The 24,833-nt window shown below is 47.1% G+C and overlaps 1 protein-coding gene across 1 annotated transcript in view; it reads left to right on the forward strand.

Moving 5' to 3' along the window:
* The window catches only part of LOC138293125 (putative ferric-chelate reductase 1), a 99,597-nt gene that overhangs the window by 38,395 nt on the left and 36,369 nt on the right, over positions 1 to 24,833 (forward strand). Inside the window, exon 3 of the mRNA XM_069232151.1 lies at positions 7,342 to 7,484. Within this exon, the coding sequence (XP_069088252.1) occupies positions 7,342 to 7,484 (143 nt within the window). The remainder of the gene's footprint in view (positions 1 to 7,341; positions 7,485 to 24,833) is intronic.

Below are 24,833 nucleotides of genomic sequence, written 5' to 3' on the forward strand. Positions count from 1 at the left end.
TCAATTGCAAACTTGGCTTTGCCATTTAAATCAATGGCAAAGTGCATACCTTCTGTTCGACTTCTTTATGCAGGGTCATCCCCAATCTTTTTGCCTCCTATTTTTTAGGGTCGAGCCTGTGTTGCATGCACTCGCGCATGCGTATCGCAGCGAGACACTTTAGGGTTTAGAAAAGGGCTCGGAGCCCTGTCGACGTCACGTCAGTGTTTTTCATTGGTTAGTGGGCTTGCCTATTAAAATCTGCTTGCTTTCATTAGTCGAAGGCATGCATACGTCATGCCTTTTCCGGTGGCTAGATGTCCTCGAGCGCATCAACCAAGTACAGAAAACATGCGAGGCTCGCTGTTTTCTGTCCAGCTCGTGGACTACTTTTTCTCTAATTTACTAGCACGATTTCGCTTGGCAGAAGTCGAGCGCTTTACATAGTTAAATGCACTTTTTCGGCTTACGTACATAAATGCACTTTTGCCGATAGGTGAAAAGTCGAGTTAGGAGTTTACAACGCTATCAGCTCTAACATGAGCGAACGCGAGACCCGTTGCATTGCAAATGCTTGTTCTGACCTGTTGTTGTTGGCTTTTGAACTCTGAGCACTTTACCACTGCTAACCAGTGCTAAAGTGCATATGCTCTCTGTGTAAATTGTATTGTTGATTGGTTTATCCATGATTGGCATATTTGATTTACTGGTAAGTCCCTAGTACAGTGCACTAGAGGTGCCCAGGGCCTGTAGATCAAATGCTACTAGTGGGCCTGCAGCACTGGTTGTGCCACCCACATTAGTAGCTCTGTAATCCTGTCTCAGACCTGCCACTGCAGTGTCTGTGTGTGCAGTTTTAAACTGCCAATTCGCCTTGGCAAGTGTACCCACTTGCCAGGCCTAAACCTTCCCTTTTCTTACATGTAAGACACCCCTAAGGTTGGCCCTGGGTTGCCCCATGGGAGGGATGCAGTGTATGGTTAAGGTAGGACATATACTATTGTGTTTTATATGTCTTGACAGAGAAATACTGGCAAATTCGATTTTCACTGTTTAAAGGCCTATCTCGCTCATAAGGTTAACATGGGCTGTCTTTAAATATGCTTAAAGCGTAGATTCCCTTTGGGAGCGGATAGACATGTGGAGTTTGGGGTCTCTGAGCTCACAATTTAAAAATACATCTTTTAGTAAAGTTGGTTTTGAGATTGTGTGTTTGAAAATGCCACTTTTAAAAAGGGGGCATTTTCTTGCTTAAACCATTCTGTAACTCTGCCTGTTTGTGGATTTCCTGTCTGGGTCAGTTTGACAGTTGGGTTGTTTGCACCTCTCTCTAGACAGTGACACAAAGGGAGCTGGGGTGTAGCCTGCATATCCTGATGAGCCATCTGTGCTACGAGGGAAAGGAGGAGTGGTCACTTACACCTGAAAGGGCTGTGCCTGGCCTCACACAATGCAGTCTCCAACCACCTGGTGTGTGTCTGGGGCCTGGCCTGGGCAACCCAGGATTTCACAAACAAGAGAGACTTTCCTTTTGAGTAAGCCTACTCCAAAGGCCAAAATGGTTATAAGAAGGGCACCCAAAACCACAGACGTTAGGTCACTTCTGGACATCAAGTGGAACCTCTGCCTGGAGAAGAGCTGAGAAGTGCTGCCCTGCTTGTGATTGTGCTTTGTGGAGCTATCCTGCAGTTGCTGCTTCTGCCTGTGCAAGGGGACAAAGACATCTCCAAGGGCTTGTCCTGAGTTTGCCTCCTGTTGTTGAAGTCTCAGAACCATCAAAGACTTCTCCTGCCAGCACCTGGACTCTCTACTGAGACTCCTGCCCTGCCAAGTGGTGCTCCATCCAGTTCCTGGGACCTTCAAAGGCAAAGCTGGCAGACCAAGACTGAAAATCCACTCACAGACCGCTGTGCGGGGAAAATATCGACACACCTTCCGAGACATGGCTGAAAAATGACACGCCACTGGCATTGCGGGTAGAAGATCGACGCAAGCAGCTGGAGAAACGAAACACAACACCTGCTGACGGAGACTGATAACGTCGCAACCCACATAGCGTGGTTTTGCTGAGACCGTTCAGCAGGATTTTCGATGCAAACCTTACTGGGCGCAGAAAAATGACACAACGCCTGCCCTGACCTGAGTGCAGCCCGGATCGACGCAACGCTCCCCTGCGGGGATGAAAAACAACGCACGCCGACCCAACCATAGAGGGAGAAACAACGCATGGTCTCGCTTGCGGGTGAGAAGTCGACGCATCGCTAGCCTTTTTTGACGCATACTCGCCCGGATGTTTTATTTTGACGCTGCCCGGGTACTTTTCAACGCTAACAGTGTTTTTACTGGATACTAAAGGATTTAAGACTCTTTTTTAGCTTTTGAAATTAATAACTCGACTTGTGTATGGTGGATTTTTGTCGTTTTGGTCTTGTTTTGTTTAGATAAATATTTTCTATTTTTCTAAACCTGTGTTGTCATTTTGTAGTGTTTTCACTAAGGTACTGTGTATGTGGGTACAAGTACTTTACACCTAGCACTCTGAAGTTAAGCCTGCCTGCCTGCTCGTGCCAAGCTACCAAGGGGGTGAGCAGGGATTAGCTCCTTTTCCCTGAATAGAGTGAGGGTCCTTGCTTGGACAGGGGGTAACCTGACTGCCAACCAAATACCCCATTTCTAACACCTTTCTTTTCAATATTTCTAACGCAGGCTTACTGAGCCCTAAAGGCAGGGTGCATTATATTCAAAAGGACATGTATTTTATGAGGAAAACTTCCTAAACAACGCAGCCTTAGCCACAAACAGTCTTTTACCATGCAACCACAAATGCCGTGGTTCCTGCATGTATGGTTATGTCATACAACCATTTTATTAACTTTACATGTCCTGACAGTAAAAACCGCACATGGTTGCTTTTACTGTAGAATGGATACTTGTCCTCTTGGCAAGTTATACTCTGACAAATCAGCAGTGCTAACTTCCAAGTGGTACTGTTAAATATGGTACCTCAAGGTATCAAACGAATCATTGCATTAAATGTGACTTGTTGCGCAAGTCAAATGTAATGTAACTTTTGCCCAAATGGCAATTTTGGAAAGTTGCTACTTTCTTAACCAAAGTTTCCAGTAGCCAGGTATAATTGCACACAAGTTGCTGTCCTTGAGACAGACGTCTGCCCTCATGGGGAGAGGTGAAAACAACTCTCTGGAAGAAAAACATAATGGACCTGCAGGAGGAAGAGGTGTGACCTCCTCCTGGCATGATGAACAGAGTGGGTGTGAGCCCAAAAGGTGAGCTTCAAAGGGGAAGCCGTCTTTGAAGAGCAAATAATTGTCACACCTGGAAGGGGCTACTCTTTTGTTTTAGCAGACAGGGTGGCATATTGGGCAGAGAGGGAGACGCCCTTGTCAAAATGTTTTTTCAGAGGGCATATAGCCTCTGTGTTGGGCTAGGAAGCGTCACATACCAAGACAGGGTTCTGCCATGTTAATAGTCGACAGAATAGTACATTCTGGGCTACCTAGATGCCACACTTCTCAGGCAGGAGGGGACCTGGAAGCTCATTGGTTAGTTATGCCACATCCCCCTAGGCTAACATTGGGCATAAAAGTGGCACCCAGGCCTCAGATCATGTCAATACTGGAGAAAGGCCTGTAATAGGAATGTACTGCTGTTCCCCGGACCCAGCAAAAAGAGTCTGCGCCAAAGGTTGGACTACACCTGCTGCATCTTGGTCTAGCAAAGAAAGGACTTTGTCTTTGGTGTCCCACTCATGGGAAAATTGTCTCTGAGCACCAACAGAGAAGGTTATACAAGAGTCAGTTGGCTGACTCCCTGTTACAGTCACGGGGTCATAAAAGCTGATAAGCTTGCACCCTTGAGATCTCAGTGCCAAGAAGGCTAACTGCTGCTTGACATCGAGCTGGAAGACTGAAGACTGACCCTAAAACGTTGCACCCCAGCCTGTTGGACCTGGAGAGTCATCAGAGTGCAGTGTGGTTGCCCAGCAAGGAAGTTACTGCAAGTTAAAGGAAACACCGTGTTGTGATGTAATCTGGAGACCAGTACACCAGTGGCAACTGGTTTTGTGCTGGACTACACCAAGACAACTAGGGACGTCAACCCCTGCGGCCCAAGTTGCCCCCCTGTGCTTGTGGAACAAAGGGTGGCCACAGAAAGACCCTCTGCACTGGTTCAGCACCTTCAGCATCCTTAAGCATCTTCTGCCTTCTGCATCCTTTCCATCAGGACCCCTCCTTTGACTTCTATGGTGGTTCACCCATCGGTTCTAGAAATGGATGGGAGACTACTGAATCCATGAGGTATCTGTACCTGACTGGTCAGTGTGACTGGCTCATAAGAGTGCCCATATTGACTTTTTCAAGTCACTTGTTGTGGCTAACCCTAAACTGCAAGTCAAGATAAATTAGAATGATTTATTGCATGTCAAGAAAACTGTGATTTATTGTTTCTTTGAAAATTCATAACTCTGGAACTCTTAGTGGATTTTTGTCATTTTGATGTCAATTTAAAGATAAACATGCAACCTGTTGTTACCAATTTGTGTTAGATTTTTATTGTGTTGCATTTAAATTCTTATTCAACTCTTTTGGTACTTCTATATGCTTTGCACTTCTTGACTTGATAAAGCCTGACTTCTCTGAGCCACAGCTACCCAGAAAAAAAAAAGATTTTACAGATGAACCTGACTGGATCAAATGCAGAGTTGTGCCTTTATTTCACAGTAAGCAGCTGCACCATATAATACTCCACTTTCGCCATAGGTAGGATTATGCATCTTGAAGAGCTATAACCTTAAAGAAGGAGTGTAAGTTTCAGACTTTCACAAAACGTAAAGATTAGGAGAAGTTGATCAATACCTGTCTCCTGCTGTAGACCTGCCTAAATTTCAAGGCGCAAAGCAAGTGTTGTATCTTTTTTCTTGCTTTCATATCAATGCTGTGTCCTCTGGAGCTTTTTTGTGTGGGGTAATGTAAATCCACGCTACTAAATTTACTTGCAGCAATAATAACCGCCTTAGCATTTTGACTTCTTCCATTTTCAATGTGAGGTGGATTTGTTTTTTGGTTACGCTAAGCAGCTAATTTTTTCCCCAGGTGCTTTCTTTGTTCTAATAGTATTGCAATATAGTGTATCTGATATTATTGCTTGTTGCTAGTTTATTGTTATCTTAATGTAGGTTGCTTTTGATTCTAAACTTCACATTTCCTTTAGTCCCAGCACAATTCTCATCTACAAGAGGAATTATTGAGGGCGGTTGTTGTGATAGATTTTGCTGTTTTCTTGCAACATATTTTTAAAGGAGACGATCAATTTCTTTTGACCAATCTAATATTTTAACGCATGTTCAGTTAATTTAACACCATTCTAGATCAAAAAGCAAAATAGCCTTTAAAACCCTTATTTCAAAAGACTTACTTATTAGTGCTCTTTTAGTTTTAGCAGATGTATAAATGTTATATTGTATTATATTATATGTATTAGTTTGTACCACTTCTTACCTCCTGTCCATATAATTTGCAGTACATAAGCTACCAGAAAGAGGTTTACTCTTCATGGTTTAAATGTTAGCGCCTTCATCATCCTTCAGACTAATTTCACTTAAGCTGTATAACGTTTCTCAGGTCAAGGGGCTCCAAAATGGCTTCAATTCTTGTGACGTTTGGAATGGTATATTTTCTGTTACCCTGATTTCTGTGGTCTGTTCTAATGGGACTTTTCACAATTTTTACTTCTTTGGATACTTGTCAGCAGTTTTGTTAGTTCTTTCTGATTGGTCATTACTGTCTTGTAATTTGATTGAGTGAAAGTTTAGCATACTTCTAATACCGGATGACCTTGATTTTAACATTGGTGTCAAAGAACTTGGTCTTTGACTGGAGGACTACTAGCTACACTACTGTTCTTCCCACATATCACTATTTCATAAGTAGCAGTATCCTCTGTATCATTTTGTGGGTGATGACAGTCCGTTGTGGGCAATTCAGCCAGGTTTGCTGCAAGTGTCCTTATTCCTGAGAACTGGTTGTGGAGATGCAGAGTCGCACTCTGTAGAGCCATAGATTTAAGCTGTCAACCTCTTCCTGTTCCTTTATTGTTAAGCTCCAAGAGCCATTCTTTCTCCTTCTCTCTTTGTTGTGTTGTCTTGACTTGAATATAGAATGTCTTGAATACCAAAGCCTTGATTTACAAAAGGCTAAGGCATTTCCACCCATCCTTTGAGCTTACAGCTGCGGTATGGTCATTAGACAATTTATTAATAATATGAGCTCTCAGAAATTAATTGAAAAGAAAAAGTATTTAGAAAATCGTCCCACTCACCAGTATAAATAATTTCAATTGTTTATCATAAAGTATAAAATTCATGACAGCTGAACATTCTAATTGGAGTCTGGTCCTATTGCTACCTCCCCCTCTCTTCTTTTCAATACACTGAAAATAGCATAGGCCAGCGTTTACCTAACTGTTTACAATCAACATTTTCCTGTTTAGAAAAAAAATTGCTTTCTAGTTAAGCGCACCAAAATAAATATATAAACACATAATAGACTGTGGTTAATTATGTAATCTGAACCTTTTGACATCTTAATGGCAATATAGGACCATGCTTCATGGCTGTCATTTAACTTATATATGCAAAGCAGAAGTAGGGAACTGTGGGTAGTTTTCAGTCCTTAGATAGAGAGCATCTTTTTATATGGAGAGCATTTACAACACCACCAGCATTTGTTATTTTTCTAGTTCAGTGTGGATGGCATTGGGCTTTTCCTATGGCCAAATACTCTGCTAGAAAATCAGACATTAGTCAGTCTAATTGATTGAGCACACTCTCTTTATTGCAACCTTACTTAGACTGTATTGATATCAACATAGGAAATACAGAACATCAACTGCTTTTTTGGCCCATGTTCTACATTCATCAAATTGTAAATCTACCCCCTTGTGTCCAAAAGATCACAGAAAAGGTATGATAATGAACTAGATATTTAGTGTACCAAAAAGGTAAACATGTATGTTATGGGTGGTACTCTAAATACGGCAGTATGCTTACCCCACTAATTACAAGTAAAATCATGTTTTATTGGCAAAGCTGCATTGCAATGAACACATGTATCCACAGGCAAGTCCACACTACCTTCTTCTGTTGAGAAATAGACTACAGTTAGCAATTATATTAAGTTTGTCATAGCGGCACAGAATAGCAACATAAGTAACGTGCACAGTGAAGCTGCAATATGGACCCTTTTATAGTGAGTCTTGCAGTGGATGACATTGAGCCACAATGTTATTTGCCGTCAAGCAAACAAATGAGGATTCATAAACATTTTTACTCTTGTATTTTAGTGACCATCAAAGGAAACACAGCTGCACAGATCTTTGAAGGGTTTCTTCTTCAAGCACGTTCAGATTCTACAAAGGATACACCACTTGGTACTTTTGTAATCAATGGTGCTGCAGCCCAGACACTGAAGTGCACAGCTTCTGCGGTAAGTTCTCATAAATATATTAACTGTAAGACTCTGAATCACAAAAAATAATGTTTAAACCTATTAAAGAAAATCAATTGTCATTTCACTGCTGCAACCACAGGTTTTAAGGAATCCTGGCCCTTTGTACTTAGACTCTGAACATGTGATTGTTCACAGAGAATCAGAATGCTCTTACCTTACAGTTCGACTAAATGACCATCCATGGCAAGTGTATTGACCCATGTGTTGCTCAATTAAAGCTATTCTTCAATTCGGAGGGTGTTTTGGTGCGTTTCACTGGGCTTCCAAGCTCCTAATACTGACAATAGCTACACCTAAGAGCTCTGAAACCACTGTGACTAGAGTTATATTAACCCCATCCCCGCCAAGGACGTAACGGTTACGTCCTTGGGTGCAGTGCTCAGGCACCAAGGACATAACCCTTACATCCTGGGACGGGCTCATGGGTGGAGTGCTAGCGAGCCTCCCTTGAGTTTCCCCCCCCCCCCACCCCACCCCAGACCCCCACCTCTCCCTAATGACATCTGATGACGTAAGTGCCCGATCGCACGCTGACCTTATCAGAGGCCGCCCCCATTAGCGCAAGCATTTCTCTTCTGATTGGGTGGTGGGGGATGGCATAGAGGCATCAAAGGAAAGGCCTTTCCTTTGATGTCCCTCTGAGCATTTCTGCAGCCTGATCGTGAATTGATCGGACTGCAGAAATGCCCACTAGACACCAGGGATGTCTGTTTTGTTTGATATAAACAATAAAGGGGAGCGACCCCTTGAGCATGGGTCGGTCCCCTGGGGGGCATTTTTTTAAAGGCCTTTTCTGCCCACCTCCCCTCCCCCCAAGGCATATTAGCCTGTTTTAATTAGGCCGATCTGCCCCCACAGGAGGCAGAAACCTCTAGACACCAGGGATCTTTTGTTATTGTTTTTTTCTTGTTTAAACAGGGAGAGCAGCCCCTTTAGGCAAGGGTCGCTCCCCTGGGGGAGGGATTGATTTTAGGCCATTTCTCCCCCCCTTGGGGTCACATTGGCCCAAGGGGTGCAGAAACCACTAGGCACCAGGGATTTAAAAAAAAAAAAACATTTTTATAGAAGTGTCGCTCCCCTGGGGGCAAATATATTTTAGGCCATTTATGCACCCCTTGGGGGCAGATCAGCCTATTTCTACTAAGCCGATCTGCCACGGGGGGCACAAACCATTCAGGCACCAGGGATAGGTGTTTGTGTGTGTTTTGTTTGGCGCAGCAGCCCCTTGGGCAAAGGTTGTTCCCCATGGGGGCACATTACTGTTGGCCATTTCTGCCCCCTTGGGGGCAGATCAACCTATTTTTGTAAGGTCCAAGACACTAGGGAAGATTTTTTTTTTTTTTTTTTAAAAGAGGGTGGGGTATGGCAATACCCCCACCCCAAATAAATGGGGACAAAGTTGGTCTGCTCACCGGTGGGCAGATGGGGCAATTACCCCAATCCACTCCCCAGGGGGGGCAGAAATCCTACCAGATGCCAGGGAATAAAAAAAAAAAAAAATAGTGGGGTGGTGGCTACCAACCAGTATGGGCATGATTATGCCCCCACCCCAACTGAAGGGGGTAACAGTCTTTCAGCTCTCCTCCCGCACACTAAAACATCTTATCCCACAGCAAGAAATGGGGCATTTGATTATTTTGGGTTTTGGGGCCATGAGAGCTTGTCTAACTCTCAAAATCGTCCCACTTGGAATGGTGAGGGCTGCACTTTTTGACTTTGGTAGAAAAATCCACAAGACCTAGACACATCTGAAAACGAAACATCTGGGTGAGTCCCGGGTGGTGTGCATCACATGCACCCCGCACCATTGTCTAACCCACAATGCTCTGCAATCCTCCAACTTTGCTTGAAATCACACATTTTCCCACATTTTTGTGATGGAACCTTCCGGAATCTGCAGGAATCCACAAAATTCCTACCACCAAGCATTGTCGCATCTATGCCAATAAAAATGCTACCCGCTTGTCAGCCTAACAATGTTTTACACAAGTGAGGTATCATTTTTATCGGGAGACTGAGGGGAACGTTGGGTGGTTGGAAATTCATGCCGGTGCAGTGATCGCACACAGAAATATTGAAAAAATCGGATTTATTTTTAGCTAAATTTGAGGTTTGCTGACAATTCTGGGTAAGAAAACACTGGGGGATCCATGCAAGTCACACCTCCGGGGACTCCCTCGTGTGTCTACTTTTCAGAAATGTCTGGGTTTGGTAGGTTTCCCTAGATGGCTGCTGAGCCCAGGATCAAAAACGCAGGTGCCCCCCACCCCACAAAAACAGGTAGTTTTGTATTTGATCATTTTGATGTGTACACATAGGCCCTCATTACAACTTTGACGGGCGGCGGAGGCCGCCCGCCAAAGTTGCGCCACAGGAATACCGCACCGCGGTCTGAAGACCGCGGCCGGCATTCCAAGTTTTCCCCTGGGCTGGCGGGCGGCCGCCGAAAGGCCGCCCGCCAGCTCAGGGGAAAACGACCTTCCCACCATGAAGCCGGCTCGTAATCGAGCCGGCGGAGTGGGAAGGTGCGACGGGTGCTACTGCACCCGTCGCGTATTTCACTGTCTGCTATGCAGACAGTGAAATACAAGCAGGCCCTCTTACGGGGGCCCCTGCAGTGCCCATGCCGTTGGCATGGGCACTGCAGGGGCCCCCAGGGGCCCCGCGACTCCCCCTCCCGCCATCCGGTTCCCGGCGGGAGAACCGCCAGGAACTGGATGGCGGGAGGGGGAGTCGGAATCCCCAAGCCGGCGCAGCAAGCTGCGCCGGCTTGGAGGAATCCTTGGGGGCAGCGGGAAACCGGCAGGAGACCGCCGGTTTCCCTTCTCTGACCGCGGCTAAGCCGCCGCGGTCAGAATGCCCCGCGGGGCACCGCCGGCCTGTCGGCGGTGCTCCCGCGTGCCGCGGCCCTGGCGGTTCTATACCGCCAGGGTCGTAATGAGGGCCATAGTGTTTTGCGGTTTTTCCTGTCACGGGCACTGGGCCTACCCACACAAGTGAGGTACCATTTTTATCGGGAGACCTGGGGAACTACTGGATGGAAGAAAGTTTGTGGTTCCTCTCAGATTCCAGAACATTCCATCACCGAAATGTGAGGAAAAAGTGTTTTTTTTGGCCAAACCTTAAGGCTTGCAAAGGATTCTGGGTAACAGAGCCTGGTGAGAGAGCTACAAGTTATCCCATCCTGGGTTTCCCTAGGTGGCTTGTTTTCAGAAATGTCCAGGTTTGCTTTGTTTTCCTAGGGGTGGATGACCTAGAGGCCAAAATCCACAGCTAGGCACTTTGAAAAAAACAGGTCAGTTTTCTTTGGGAAATGTGATGTGTCCATGTTGTGTTTTGAGGCATTTCCTGTCACGGGCACTAGGCTTACCCACACAAGTGAGGTATGATTTGTATTGGGAGACTTGGAGGAATGCTGGGTGGAAGGAAATTTGTGGCTCCTCTCCGATTCCAGAACTTTCTATCACCGAAATTTGAGGAAAAAGTACTTTTTTGGCAAGCTTTGAGGTTTGCAAAGGACTCGGGATAACAGAACCTGGTGAGAGCCCAACAAGTGGCCCATCCTGGACTCCCCTAAGTGTCTAGTTTAAAAAAATGCACAGGCTTGGTAGGTTTCCCTAGGTGCCGTCTGAGCTAGAAGCCAAACTCCACAGATAGGCACTTTCCAAAAAACATGTCAGGTTTCAATGTAAAAATGAGATGTGCCCATGTTGCGTTTCCTGGCGCAGGCATTAGGCCTACCCACACAAGTGAGGTACCATTTTTATTTTGCCCGAGCAACACAGAATAGAAGAACAAGTGTTATTGCCCCTTGATTTTCTCTACATTTTTTCCTTTCAAATGTAAGACAGTGTGTAAAAAAGACATCTATTTGAGAAATGCCCAGTAATTCATATGCTAGTATTGGGATCCCGGTATTCAGAGATGTGCAAATAACCAATGCTTCTCAACACCTTATCTTGTGCCCATTTTGTAAATACACAGGTTTCCTTGATACCTATTTTTCACTCTTTATATTTCACCAAATAAATTGCTGTATACCAGGTATACAATGAAAACCCATTGCAAGGTGCAGCTCATTGGCTCTGGGTAGCTAGGGTTCTTGATGAACCTACAAGCCCTATATATCTCCGCTAGCAGAAGAGTCCAGCAGACGTAACTGTATATTACTTTAAAAAATCTGCTATAGCTGGAAAAAGTTATAGAAGAAAACGTGTACAGAAATATCTCTTTTTTTTCACCTCAATTTCAATATTTTTTTATTTTAGCTGTTACTTTCTGTAGAAAAACATAAATGACCCCTTGCTGAATTAAGAATTTTCTCTACGTTTCAGAAATGTTTAGCTGTCTGTGATTCAGCATTGGCTTCACACCCATTCCTGTCACTAACTGGAAGGAGTCTGAAAGCACAAACAATAGTCAAAATGTGGTGTATTTCAGTAAAATGCCAACATTGTGTTGAAAAATGTGGCTTTCTGGTTTAACTCTGCCTGTTCCAGAAAGCTGAGAAGATGGTGAGCCTTTGTTGATGCCATTTTCAGGGAAACAAACACATGCTTTCTTCTGCAGCCCTTTGTCTAATTTTTCTGAAAAAAATGAAATTTTAGCTGTATTTTGGCTAATGTTTTGGTCTCCCCCAGGGGAACCCACAAACTCTGGGTACCTCTAGAATCCCTAGCATGTTGGAACAAAATGACACAAATTTGGCGTGGATAGCTTATGTGGACAAAATTTTATGACTGCCTAAGCGCAAACTGCCCCAAATAGCCAAAAAATGATTGGCAGAGGAGGGGGAAAAGGCCTGTCAGCGAAGGGGTTAAGTTGGATTCAACTCCCTCTGCCCAGTGGGTAAGTGGAGACAACGATAAATCTTTCCTCGATGTCTTGTAACATGTACTCCAATTCTCTTCTCCTTTTCTGAATTGGCCTCTGCCATCCGATAGTTGGTAAAAGGCCAGCAGATATCATGACATAATGTGTTGGCTCTTTTTCTCTTGTCTTCTGTTTTTCTCTGTCCTGCAGTCGCCCTAGATTTTCTGCTCATACTCTCAGCAGGAGTAAAACAGTTGTACCATTGGCAGAGGGAAAGAAATGTAATCTCAAAAGAGGAGTGGCTAGAGAAGGTACATTGCTCCTGCAGGAATAGGAAACTAGTTATGTTTTCCAGCCTTGCCTTCCAAAAAATGACTATGTCTGAAGGTAAACATTGAACAATGGGGAGGTGGCACATTTATCATAATAGCAAAGCAGCTAAGTGGCTATGAAATTCTGCTATGCCCCCCTAAGTGATTTTGGTGCTACAACTGATAGTTTCTGCAGGAGCTTGAAAGTGGCCTAGGATTTCAAGCCTCGCTGGCTTTCAGCATCCTGCCTTGCCCAACAGGAGAAGCTGGAGTCAAAGACTTCGATAGTTGTGACCTGTTTAGCCTAACTGAACTCCTTTCCATTGCTGTCAGCATCAAGTTGCACCTAGGACCAGGTCAACTGCAAACTGACTTTCAATGTGTACTTTTCGTGGTGCTTTCTGGCTTACAGCATGCAAAATCCTATTTACGGTTTTCTTTTTTGAATTTTAATCATTTTGGTGTCTTTTTGCTTATTACTTATGATTTTTCTAAATTGTTTTGGAAATGTTTTATATTATGTTCTTGACTTTAAAATATTTTGATGCTGGTTGCTATTGACATACACTACACTAGAGTATCACCCACTTTTTGTTTCCGTACCACAAGAGGTTGAGCAGAGTTGTTTTGGTATGATGTTATGACCTGATCATATTGTGTTGGTGGGGAAACCTCCCCTCCCAAACGAATAACCCCATTTCTAATAGGGACTGATTTGGACCTTCTCACCATTCAACAAAGCTTTAGTCAGATTCTTCTTCAGCCCCCCTTATGCATTGTGTTTAGCAGTTTTAAGGGTGGACAACGTTCCCTGCTGCATGACTTGTAGGAGGTCTCCAAATTTATTAAGACTAATCATAATCAGAATGCGGCATCAATGGTAGTATTCTTGGATTTGTCATTAGCAATTGACACTGTTTCTCACCCTATCTTATTCAATAGGCTGAAGAATATTGGAATCCAAGGGCAGGGGTGGGCCTAGTTAAATCTCATTTTGAAGACCGGTCTCAAACAGTATTGCTTGCCCTTTTTACGTCTGCTGGTTGTGGGGTACCTTGATCCCTGCCCTTTTTAATGTTTACTTGGAACCCTTGGCAAACCTGGTAGAATCTTGGGGCCTGAAGGTGATTTCTTAAGCTAATGACACCCAGTGCCTTCTTTCCTTCCAATATGAAGCAGCGGACTCATTCAGTTTCAAAATGTGCCTGAAGTCAGTTGGCAATTGGATGAGTGATAGTTGCCTTAAATTTAATTAGGACAAGACGGAAATCCTCTTTTTTGGCACTAGCCAATACCTTGAGTCACTTAACTGGTGGCCTTCGGAGCTTGGTGCACCTCTTGGTCGATCCTCCTGTGTGAGAAACCTGAGCTTCAAATTTGATACTGCCTTGTCTTTTGAATAACTGGTCAAAGGGATTTCTGCTAGCTGCTTTGCAATTATGAAGTCTCTCAGGAGGATGCTACACCTAGTTCCGGTAGCGGTCCGAAAAACCATTGTCCATGCTTTGGTTATCTCAAAGTTGGACTGTCTGAATAGTCTATATCTGGGTCTGCCAGCCTATCTACAGCTCCGCCTGCAGAAAATTCAACCCGCAGCTGCACATCTTATCCTTAAAGTTCCAGCATTTCAGTCTCTAACTGCGTATTTACGCCATCTGCACTGACTACCTATTGCTAGCCACATCAAATTCAATGCACTCATTTTCACCTACGGAGCTTTGGAGCAGAACGTCCCTTTGTACCTAAGAAGAAGACTTAAGGCCTACTGGCAGGGCAGGTCCTTGAGGTCTAGTACATTAAAACATGTGTATACCCCTAGGGTCTGCAAGGCTAAATGAGGAAGAAGATTCTTTGAGTTTTTAACAGTGAAACTTTGGAACTTGCTCACAAATGCTCTTGATTTTGCCCCATCTGAATCTCCCTTCAGGAGATGCCTGAAGAATTTAATTTTCTTTTTAATGCTTAGGCCTGTTGCCCGCGGTTGGGATGCTTATTTGTCTGCAGGCTTTTCTGATCGCACCGGGACTTTTCCTCAGAAGCAGCTGTGTGGTTCACATATTCCTATTGTATTGTATACAAAAAGGTTGTGAGATGAAAATTAGATGAGAAAATGGGTGTCCTACACTCAAAAAAACAACAACCGTAATACTCCACCACCAATGTCACTCAGTTTTGTGACCCTTCAAAATGACAAGTTAGTAGTGCAATGACCAGTGTCTTATCTGGTTCATAAAGGGTGTCTACACTTTGAGACCCAAACAGTACTGGGTGCTGTACCAGAAGGTGGTAAAAGTTGGAGATGCCTTGCGTAAGCAACAACCAAAAGACTGGGAATAAGTACCAGGCACTTGCTTTTAGTTCTTTCTTGGTTGCGCTTAGCCCTTTATGGTCTTTTGTTATCTGTTACCATTGTCCCAATGCACATATGACCCAATTCTGTCTTGTTCTTTTTCACCCTTACCTAATGTGCCAATGCCAAAGTCGCTTTTCAAGCTTTTGCTTTGGTTTGCCTTGCGTATACCATACAATGGCTTCTGATCAGTTTCTCACTTTTTGCCCTCTGAGTCTTGTGCTGCATTAAGGCTGGACTACATGGACAAACTATGACTTGCAACAGCTTCATCACTGTTTTCAAACAAACATGGCCTGGTATGGACTACTCACACATTTTAACTATGGTCATGCCTATAACCCTTTTCCACACCTTTTGATTTGTCTTGATGTAAAAAAAAAATAGGCTGGGCATATCTGCAATGGGTTTTATGTATGAACTCTACTTTGTGCCCATGAGAGTGTCCACCTGAAAATGCTCCTGAGTTTTGTGAAGAGCCCTACACTTATTATATACTGTAATAGCACCTCATCTGTATAGGATTAGTGGTAGAGGACAAGGAACAGTTAACTTTTCAGGTGCAGGAGGGATCATGGGAGGAGCTTATATTTTCTCTGAAAACTGCTGCAGGTCCCAGGACCCGTCGTCAAGGGACTAACTTTGCTGTGACCTTTAGTTTCCTCACCGTCTTTGTGATTTTTGTTTTCCATATCTCGTCAGGTCAGTGCCCTTCTTTTGTGTCACTGCAGAGCACATGTCCGGGCTCCGCTCATTTTTCTTACCAGTCAAAAACCTCTTTGCACCCACTCTGCCAGTTCTGGACACTCACTCAGCCAAATCAGGTTTTTTTAGAGAGATATACCATAGGGTCCTCTTTACTGCTCTTTCAAGAGGATGTTTCTTAAATCAGGGGATTCAGTACAAAGAAATTGAGATTTGCCCTTGATATTTGCTCAGTCTGTAGACGAAGTGAGTGCTGTCTGCTCTCAGTTGACCATTGTCACTAGTAAAAATCTGAGACGTCAATATGAACATGGCCAGGGGCCAAGGGTATACCACCCTCACCGCAGTCTGATGATTGGAAATCGAAACCATGGGGTGTGGCCCAGCCCAGATCCTCTGCCTTATGGACTGTGGCACTGTGTGCATAGCACTAATGGCCCTCAACTGCAGGTCCAGGGAGAGATAGTTGGGTAGGGGACTATCGCCCCAAGTGGCCCCCAACAGCTGTGATGATTGTTGGCTTTTCCCACCGGCCCAACCGGTCAAGAGCAATGACAGGGAAACTGCGTAAAGTGGCCCTTTAGCAGAGAAACGAGCAAATCCAAATCCAAACGTGAAACACACAAGCACCCCTACGACAGCTGGAGAAATTGACAACACGGCTCCTCCTTTAGTCTAATGGGTCAGATTAAGCCTGTTAAAGAGATTGTCAACACTCATTTTAATGAGAAAGCCACATAAGAGAGCTACATATGACAGGCAGGGCAGGGGCAAATAGAAAGGCAGATAATACTGTAAGACGATGCAACAACATAATATATGATATGGCAGCCTATAACCCTATAGCCTGAAGCAGCGTCCGTATGAGAGCTGTTTTTTCCACATTGTTCCAGAATGTGCCAGCCACCCAGCCAACCTCACAGTAGCCAAATAGTAACAAGACAGTAGCAGGCACTTACCTCCTCCCACTGATATTTACAGAGAACCGTCGCCTCCACCCACCACCAGGCTGCTTCATGATGGGCATGATGGACAAAGTCAGTAGGTCAATAGCCAGTGAATAAAGTTCAGAGGTGACATATGGAGCCTCCATGGAGAAATTCTGCTCCTAGGACTCCTGGCTCCTGATAATCTTGGTGCTCCTTGTGTCGCCCAAAATCTAGGTGCTCCGTGGAGGCTGATTAATGACCATTAATGACCAAAAATACGACCATCCCGAGCCTTGTCACTTGTTGTGGACGGTCCCGTGGCTCCAACTGCGCAATCTGCAGTGCAGCTCAATGCCTGCGTTTTCGATCTCCAAGCTCCTTATGGGAGTGCTGGCCAATTTGGTGAAAAGTTATTTCTGTATTCATCCCCTATCGGCTGAGGCCAACCTTTTATCATTACAACTTGATTGCTTAGAAAATGACCATCTGTTTTTTTACACAGAGCACCTTATTATAGCATTTAGGCATAATTAATGTGTTATTTGAACGTTAAGGGTCTTTTAACTTATTATGTGATGATTTGTATTATCATTCAAATTTATAGCTTCAAGATTCTTATGAAATCACTATATTGTCATTTTAACACACCCACACTGTATTTTAAACGTTTCTGTTTATTAATCGCATTTCTTACTTTGCTTATGTATTGTATTTTAACACTGTGACTTTAATGGCCAAGGACCGAAATAAAGCTGAACTGAGTGAGTGAGTGATGTCTGCTCATCTGTAGCCTCAAGTACCCCCAAAAGAACGCTGCATAGTTATGCAAAAGAAGTCTGTTGCTGACAGATCCACCACATTTGCATAAATACATTTGCAAAGTTTTTTGTAGTTACTACCTTTTTGCTTGCATATGGTGATGGCTAAAAGTCAGCCGGAAGCACACGGAGCAGAAACCGGAAGCACTTTGCACATCGCAAGCGCAGCAAGGAAAGCAGATCGGATTGCGCTGGACACTGCGGTCCGATCCAAACAGCCCCGAACAGGGCCACACAGCCTCCAAAGCCCCCTCCACAGCCCCTAGCCTCCCATCCTTTGGAGCAGAGCACGGCAGGGGCAGGAGGAAGGGAGTGTGAGGGTGAGGCACCCCAGTCTTGGGCCATACAGGCTACCCAGGCCACAAAGGAAAGCCAGGACCAGGTCACAGGAACCAGCAGTAGCCAACCGGCCCCCTCCAAACCCCCACCAGGATGGACCAGGGTCAACCAGGGCCCTGGGCCAACCAGGGCTATGAAAGGATCGCAGCAGGGCAGCAGCAGGGCATCAGCAGGGCTCAGCAGGATCCAGAAGGGTCCAGACAGCACCAGCAGCAGCTGCCAGCCAGCCACCCCCCCCACCAGGCCCCCATGAACCCAACCAGGGCTACGGCAGGAGCGCAGTAGGGCAACCAGCAGCCAGCAAGGCATAGCAGGATACTGATCCCGAGGCTCAGACGACCCATCCAGCGGCACCAATTGGCATATCCGCAGCCCAGAGGGGGGGCGCACTCCAGGAATCAAGGTGCGTGCACCGCCACATCATCAGATACCATTTTGCAAACAGCAGCAAAATTATCAGCCACAACCAACACGACCAACAGACACCTAGAGTGGGTGAGAGCAGCAAAGGACTATGAGAACACGCAGCTCCCTCCTCCTGAGTGCCCACGACAGGTTCCAAAACCTAATGAGAAAGCAGCGCCCAACAAGCAGGGTGCAGGAAAGATGCAGCATGCTAGGAGACATCGAACAGCAATAGAGGCCGACCCCCATGAGTTCGAGGAGCCGAACGTGTGTACCCCCGGAGCACATTAGCGGGGACAAGGGATGTGCCGAAGCACCAGGGGCCAAGGAATTGACAAGTATTTTACACCACTGGGGGAAAAACATCTGCCACAAACCCCTCTCAGGAGAAACATTCCCAAGACCACAGCCAAACGGAAGATCCTTCAGCGACCGTGCAATTACACTGGGCACCTCCTGGGAAACAGCTCCCCCGAGTAAAACGGCACAAGAATCCATGCCAGACTTGTCCATCCTAAGCGCGTTAAACATTCAACCCTTCCATGTTACCCAGGGCAATTCACTCGAGCATACCATCAAACCTCAAAAGGGGGAACCCCCTGTATCTGCTATCATAGTGATAAAAGGCAGGGGAGGAGGCGGGACACCCAGAAACCACAATCCCAATGAAAACAGCACAAAAGGTAATCAGGAAAAACCGGGACCAGCATCACCAGAACCAGCATCAGCAAAACATTTAACCTCCCCCTGCTGGGAGGCCACACTTACACAGAAAGACTTAGTGGAGGTCTTCAACAAAGAAGAGGAGCAGTGTACAGAGGAAAGGGGAGAGGATGCCCTCCTTGCACACACAGAAAAAAGCGTTAAACATTCCAGCACTATAGGGGAACAGGCACTTGAAACAGCACAAACCCACAGCCGCACGGACACAAAGGATGCCCTGCGGACTGGTTGGGAAGCCCTAAACAACACACTGACGTCCATAACCAATGCAACGATCTTTAACACAGACAAAATAGATATTCAAATTGAAATCCCGTAAAATTTGGCAACCACCAAATGGCAATAGACAATACGCTGGACAAGGTAAACACGCTTATTCGAAGAGCACAGTCCCACATGGAGGCTGACAAGGTAAATCAGACATACCAGTGTCACTGTAGCCCAATTTTAGATAAACTTCAAGAACTGCCATCAGTCATGTCTACTTTAGTGACAGATCTAAAGAAGGAATTGCTCCAGCGGGAAACGTCAAGCAGCTCCTCCAGAGCCTGCAAGGCACAAACAACCCACAAAAAAGAACATCCATCCCACCTAGGACGCAAGCCCAGCAAGTATAGAACAGGCTTTAGGATCTTCACTCGAAGACTCAAACCAGGAACACACAGCCACAAATGGCCCCTTTATCCCTGTTCTTTCCAGGAAAAACAAAAAACGCCTCAGGAAAATGCACAATAAAACGGTAATGTAGTCGGAACGTAAGTACTCACACCGCTCCAGCCACGGCAATTGCAGCTCACCAGCAGGAAACCCCAAGGCAAACCAAAAGCATCACACTGCCGCCCAACTAGGCGACTCATAGTCCCCAACCACAACAGTCCAGCGGCCGCCCTTACAGCCCAGGAGCAATCCTACAAGGCTGCAAGAAGAAGGAAAAACAGGACAACCAGGACACAAGATCAATGGGGAACTAGGCCCGAAAATCACAATAGGGGACTCAAACGGACTAGAACCCAACTACAAAGGACACCTACCCGCACCAGAATCTACAACCCCAGAATCAACCACACAGCTTCCATCAATGGTGAAGATGGACTGTTGTGGAACAAATCGTAGATTCAGCCCAACGACACACCGGAAAAGAACATGTGAACAAGGACACAGCAATAGTCAGCTCTACTCAGACCAACGCAAGGCACATACACAGGTATCCTTCCCTGGAAGTGACCCAGAGTGCCCCAGCAAGCGGATCAGTGATCCCAATCACAAGGGGTCTTCACAGTGGACTACAAAATCAAAAATGTCCTTCCTAAACCCTCCACACCACCAGCAACACAAAAAATAATGAATCAAGTGCTAGCCGAAGCAGAAGAAAAGGCAACCATAGATGCTGCAGTTACAACAGCCCTGCACACCGTAATCTGCGTGAAATCAAGAATTAAGCTGACACTCCCGAAACTTGGGGGCGTTAACACCCTTACTTTTGGCCGTTCCTACAAATCACAGGGCCCTTGGGACATCCTTAATCGTGGCAATCTTCTGAGAATCTGCAGCGCAATCCAAGGACTCGGAACAATTAGTAGTAAGGATTTGCAATACGTGGCCTTCATAACACTAAAAAAAGGCGACACTAGTGAAAGTACTGAAGTCTGCTTTAACAGCACAGAGATAGCACAGTTAGTACTGTCCAAATCAATCAATCACTTGTTAAGTGCGCTACTCACCCGTTAGGGTCTCAAGGCGCTGGTGGGGGCAGTGGGGTTGCTACTGCTCGAATAGCTAGGTCTTGAGATGTTTCCTGAAGGTCAGGAGGTCCTGGGTCAGACATAGGTTGACTGGGAGGGAGTTCCTGGTTTTGGCGTTGAGGTGGGAGAAGGATCTGCCGCCGGTTGTGGTATGGTGGATGCGGGGACTGTGGCGAGGGTAAGGTTGGCTGAGCAGAGCTGGCGGGTGGGAACGTGGAAGCTGAGACACTTGTTGAGATAGGCTGGGCCTCCGTCGTGGAGAGCCTTGTGAGCGTGGATCAGGAGTTTGAAGATGATCTTCTTGTAGATGGGGAGCCAATGAAGGTCTCTGAGGTGGGCTGAGATGTGTTCGTGGCGTGGGAGGTTGAGGATGAGGCGTGCAGAGGTGTTCTGAATGTGCTGAAGTTTCCTCTGGAGCTTTGCCATTGTTCCCGTAGAGTGCGTTGCCGTGGTCCAGCCTCCTGCTAACGAGGGCGTGGGTGACCGTTCTTCTGGTTTCGATGGGGATCCATCTGAAGGTCTTGCGAATCATGCGGAGGGTGTTGAAACATGAGGATGAGATGGGTTTGACTTGCTGGGTCATGGTGAGCGATGAGACCAGTATGAAGCCGAGGCTGTGTGCATGGTTGGTGGGAGTTGGTGCAGCTCCTAGTGTGGCAGGCCACCAGGAGTCATCCCATGCTGATCGGTTGGAGCCGAGGATCTCCGTCTTATCCGAGTTCAGTTTGAGGCGGCTTATCTCCATCTAGTTGGCGATGGCATGAAGTCCGTTGTGGAGATTGGTCTTGACGGTTGCGGGGTCCTTAGTGAGTGAGAGGATCAGTTGGATGTCGTCCGCGTAGGAGACGATGTTGAGGCCGTGGGATTGGACGATGTTGGCGAGCGACGCCATGTAGATGCTAAAAAGGGTTGGGCTGAGTGTGGATCTTTGGGGGACTCTGCAGATGAGCTTGGTGGCTTTCGACCGGCACGGAGGGAGGCGGACTCTCTGAGTTCTGCCAGAGAGGAAGGATGTGATCCAGTCCAGGGCCTTGTGGTGGATTCCAGTGTTGTCGAAGCGTGTGCGGAGTGCATGGTGACAGATGGTATTGAAGGCTGCCGAGAGGTCAAGGAGGATGAGGGCCACGGTTTCACCTTTGTCGAGCATGATCCTGATGTTGTCGGTTGCAGCGATGAGAGCGGTCTTGGTGCTGTGGTTCTTGCGGAAGCTGGATTGGGAGATGTTGAGCAGGCTGTTGTCCTCCAGGAAGCGGGATAGTTGGCTGTTAACTATCTTCTCGATGACCTTCGCTGGGAAGGGGAGGAGAATGATGGGCCGGTAATTCCTGAGGTCTTCGGGGTCTGCCTTAGGTTTTTTGAGCAGGGCTTTGAATTTGGCACGTTTCCAGCACTCCGGGAAGGTGGCGGTCTCGAAGGAGCTGTTGATGATAGTACGGAGTTGGGGGGGCGATGATTTGGCTGGCTTTGTTAAAGATATGGTGAGGGCAGGGATCAGCGGGTGATCCGGAGTGGATGGTGCTCATGGTCTTGGTGGTGTCTTCGTCGTTGGTGTGGGTCCAAGCGCTCAGGAGGTTGGTGTGGTTGGGTGCATTGGGGTTAGTGTTGGCCGCTGTGGTCATGGGGATCGGGGAGGCGAAGCTGCTGTGGATGTCCTTGATCTTGCGGTGAAAAAAGGTGGCGAGGGAGTACCAGAGGTCTTGTTGGGGGGGGGTGTGGGGGGTTCGATGGAGCAGGACTTGGGGTTCTTTGATGATGCTGAAGAGCTCTTTGCTGTTGTGCCCGTTGTTGTCGATTCGGCCTTTGTAGAATGATCTTTTGGTGGTCCGGATGAGCTGGTGATGCTAGCGGATGGCTGTGTTTAGGGGCGGCGTGGTTGCTCCCTGTTTGTTCGTGGCACCAAATCTTCTCGATTTTCCGGCACTCCCACTTGGAGGCCTGAAGGATGCGGTGAACCAGGGTGCTTTTGTGCTGGTGCGGGTGTTGGGTGGTTTCCTAAGTGGAGCCAGGGTGTTGGCCCAGTCGTCTAGCCATTGTTTGAGGTTGAGGGCGGCAGTGTTGGGGACGCTGGTGTTGGGTGGCGGGGCATGGGTGAGGATGGAGATCAGCTGGTCCTTCGAGATCTTGTTCCAGCTACAGCGAGGGGTCTGTTGCGGTTGGTGGTGAGCAGTGGTTTCTGGAAGGTGAAGTGGACACAGCGGTGGTCGGTCCATTGGAGTTTCGTGGTACGGGTGAAGGTGATGTGGCTGCTGGCGGAGAAGATGGTGTTGAGTGTGGCCGGCTGAGTGGGTGGGTGTTGTGAGGAGTTGTTTGAGACCGAGGTTGGTGAGGTTGTCGATCAAGGCTGAGGAGTTGCTGTCGTTGGTGTTCTCTGGGTGAAAATTCAGGTCGCCGAGGAGCATGTAGTCCGTAGAGGCAAGGGTGTGGGTGCTGATTGTATCAGCAATGGCGTCGCAGAACTGTGGTCGGGGGTCTGGGGGTCGGTAGACAAGGGTTCCTCTGAGGGTGGTGTTGGCATTGACGTGAATCTGGATGTGCAATGTTCGGTGGCATCGATGGTGTCATGGGTGTTGGTTGAGATCCTGATGGTGCTTCTGTGGACTATGGCGATTCCTCCTCCCAGTTTGTTGGTGCGTCTCTGCGAGTAATCTTGCTATCCTTCCAGGATGGCTATGGCGATGTCGGGTTCCAAGGAGGGGTTCATCCAGGTTTGGGTGAGGAAGGTGATGTCTGGGTAGGTCGAGGTGAGAAGGTCCCAGAGTTCGGCGTGCTTGTGGACGGAGCGGGTTTTGAGGAAGATGCAGCTGAGGTGGTTGTGGGTGGAGCTGTTGTGGTGCTTGGTTGCTTGGGTGCAGGTGAAGTTGCACATCCGGCAGGAGAAGGGTCCATGGGTGTACCTCGGGGAGGCCTGGTCGCAGGCGGTGGGGCAGCCAGGGTTGAGAGCATGGAGTTCTTCGGCGTTGTAGCGACATCTGGTGGCGTGGGGAGCATGTGGGCAGGGGGTTTGGCGCTGGGCGCGGTACGGGCGCAGACTGGCTTGCCTCAGGTACACGGCTGCCATTAAGAAGGGGAGGTGGGAGGGAGGAGCAGCTGGGGGGCGGGAGTGGTGGGCAAATGGGGGCGCGAGGGGGGCAGGCTTCAGGGGACGCAGCGGCGGGAAAGGGGAAAGCGCAAAAAGCTGAAAAAGGTAATAAACAAAGAAAAAGGCACAAAAACAGGGGAGAGAGGCAGAGAGCAAATAAAGGCACAATAGAGGAAAAAGGGCCAAAAAAAAACAAGACTTATTACAGGACAGACACACAATACTTATGGCAACCACTAGACACCAGGGATGAGGCGCAGGCGGGTGCCTGCGGGTGGTGGAGGGCCTCCAACTTGCAGTGAGGGTGGGGTCGGGGGCACGGAGGCAGACAGGAGGAGCTGCGCGGCGTGAAGAGTGTAACCCAGCCTAAAATCAGGTCAGGGGTAACTCTGTGCACTGCGCAGCGACCACCATTAAGAAGGGGAGGTGGGAGGGAGGAGCAGCTGGGAGGCGGAAGGCGGGATCGGTGGGCAAAAGGGAGTTTGAGGTGGGCGGCACCCCAGGGGATGCAGCGGTGGGAAAAGGGAAAGCGCAAAAAGGTGAAAACGAGAGAAATAGGCGAAAAAAAGGCAATAAATTAAGAAAAGGGCACAAAAACAGAGGGAGAAAGGCAGAGAGCAAATAAAGGCACAATAAAGGAAAAACAGCACAAAAAAAAACAAAAGGCAGATTACAGGACAGAAACACAATACTTTCGGCAACCACTAGACACCAGGGATGAGGCGCAGGCGATGCCTGCCGGTGTTGGAGGGCCTCGAACTCCCAGCAGCAGCGAGGTCGGGGGCACGGAGGCAGACAGGAGGAGCTGCGCGCCATGAAGAGTGAAACCCGGCCTAAAATCAGGTCAGGGGTCACTCTCTCACTCAAATCAGAGACATTCGATGAATGTGGCATTGGGATAAAGGAAACTCGCAAAGCAAAATACCCCTCCTTTCTAACCCTGCAAGAAGAGACCAATAAAAGGGACAACTTCAGGACAGCTATCTCCTGAGCAGTGAATCAGCAATCTGTTCTGCAACACGCTAAAGGGGCATCCCCTACATTCACCGAGAGCCCAAGAGAGATCTCTATATCCATCACCCAGGGCATCTCACAGATAAGGCATTGTCAGG

This window comes from Pleurodeles waltl, chromosome 4_2 (genome assembly GCF_031143425.1).
Source record: "Pleurodeles waltl isolate 20211129_DDA chromosome 4_2, aPleWal1.hap1.20221129, whole genome shotgun sequence".
Lineage (NCBI taxonomy): Eukaryota > Metazoa > Chordata > Amphibia > Caudata > Salamandridae > Pleurodeles > Pleurodeles waltl.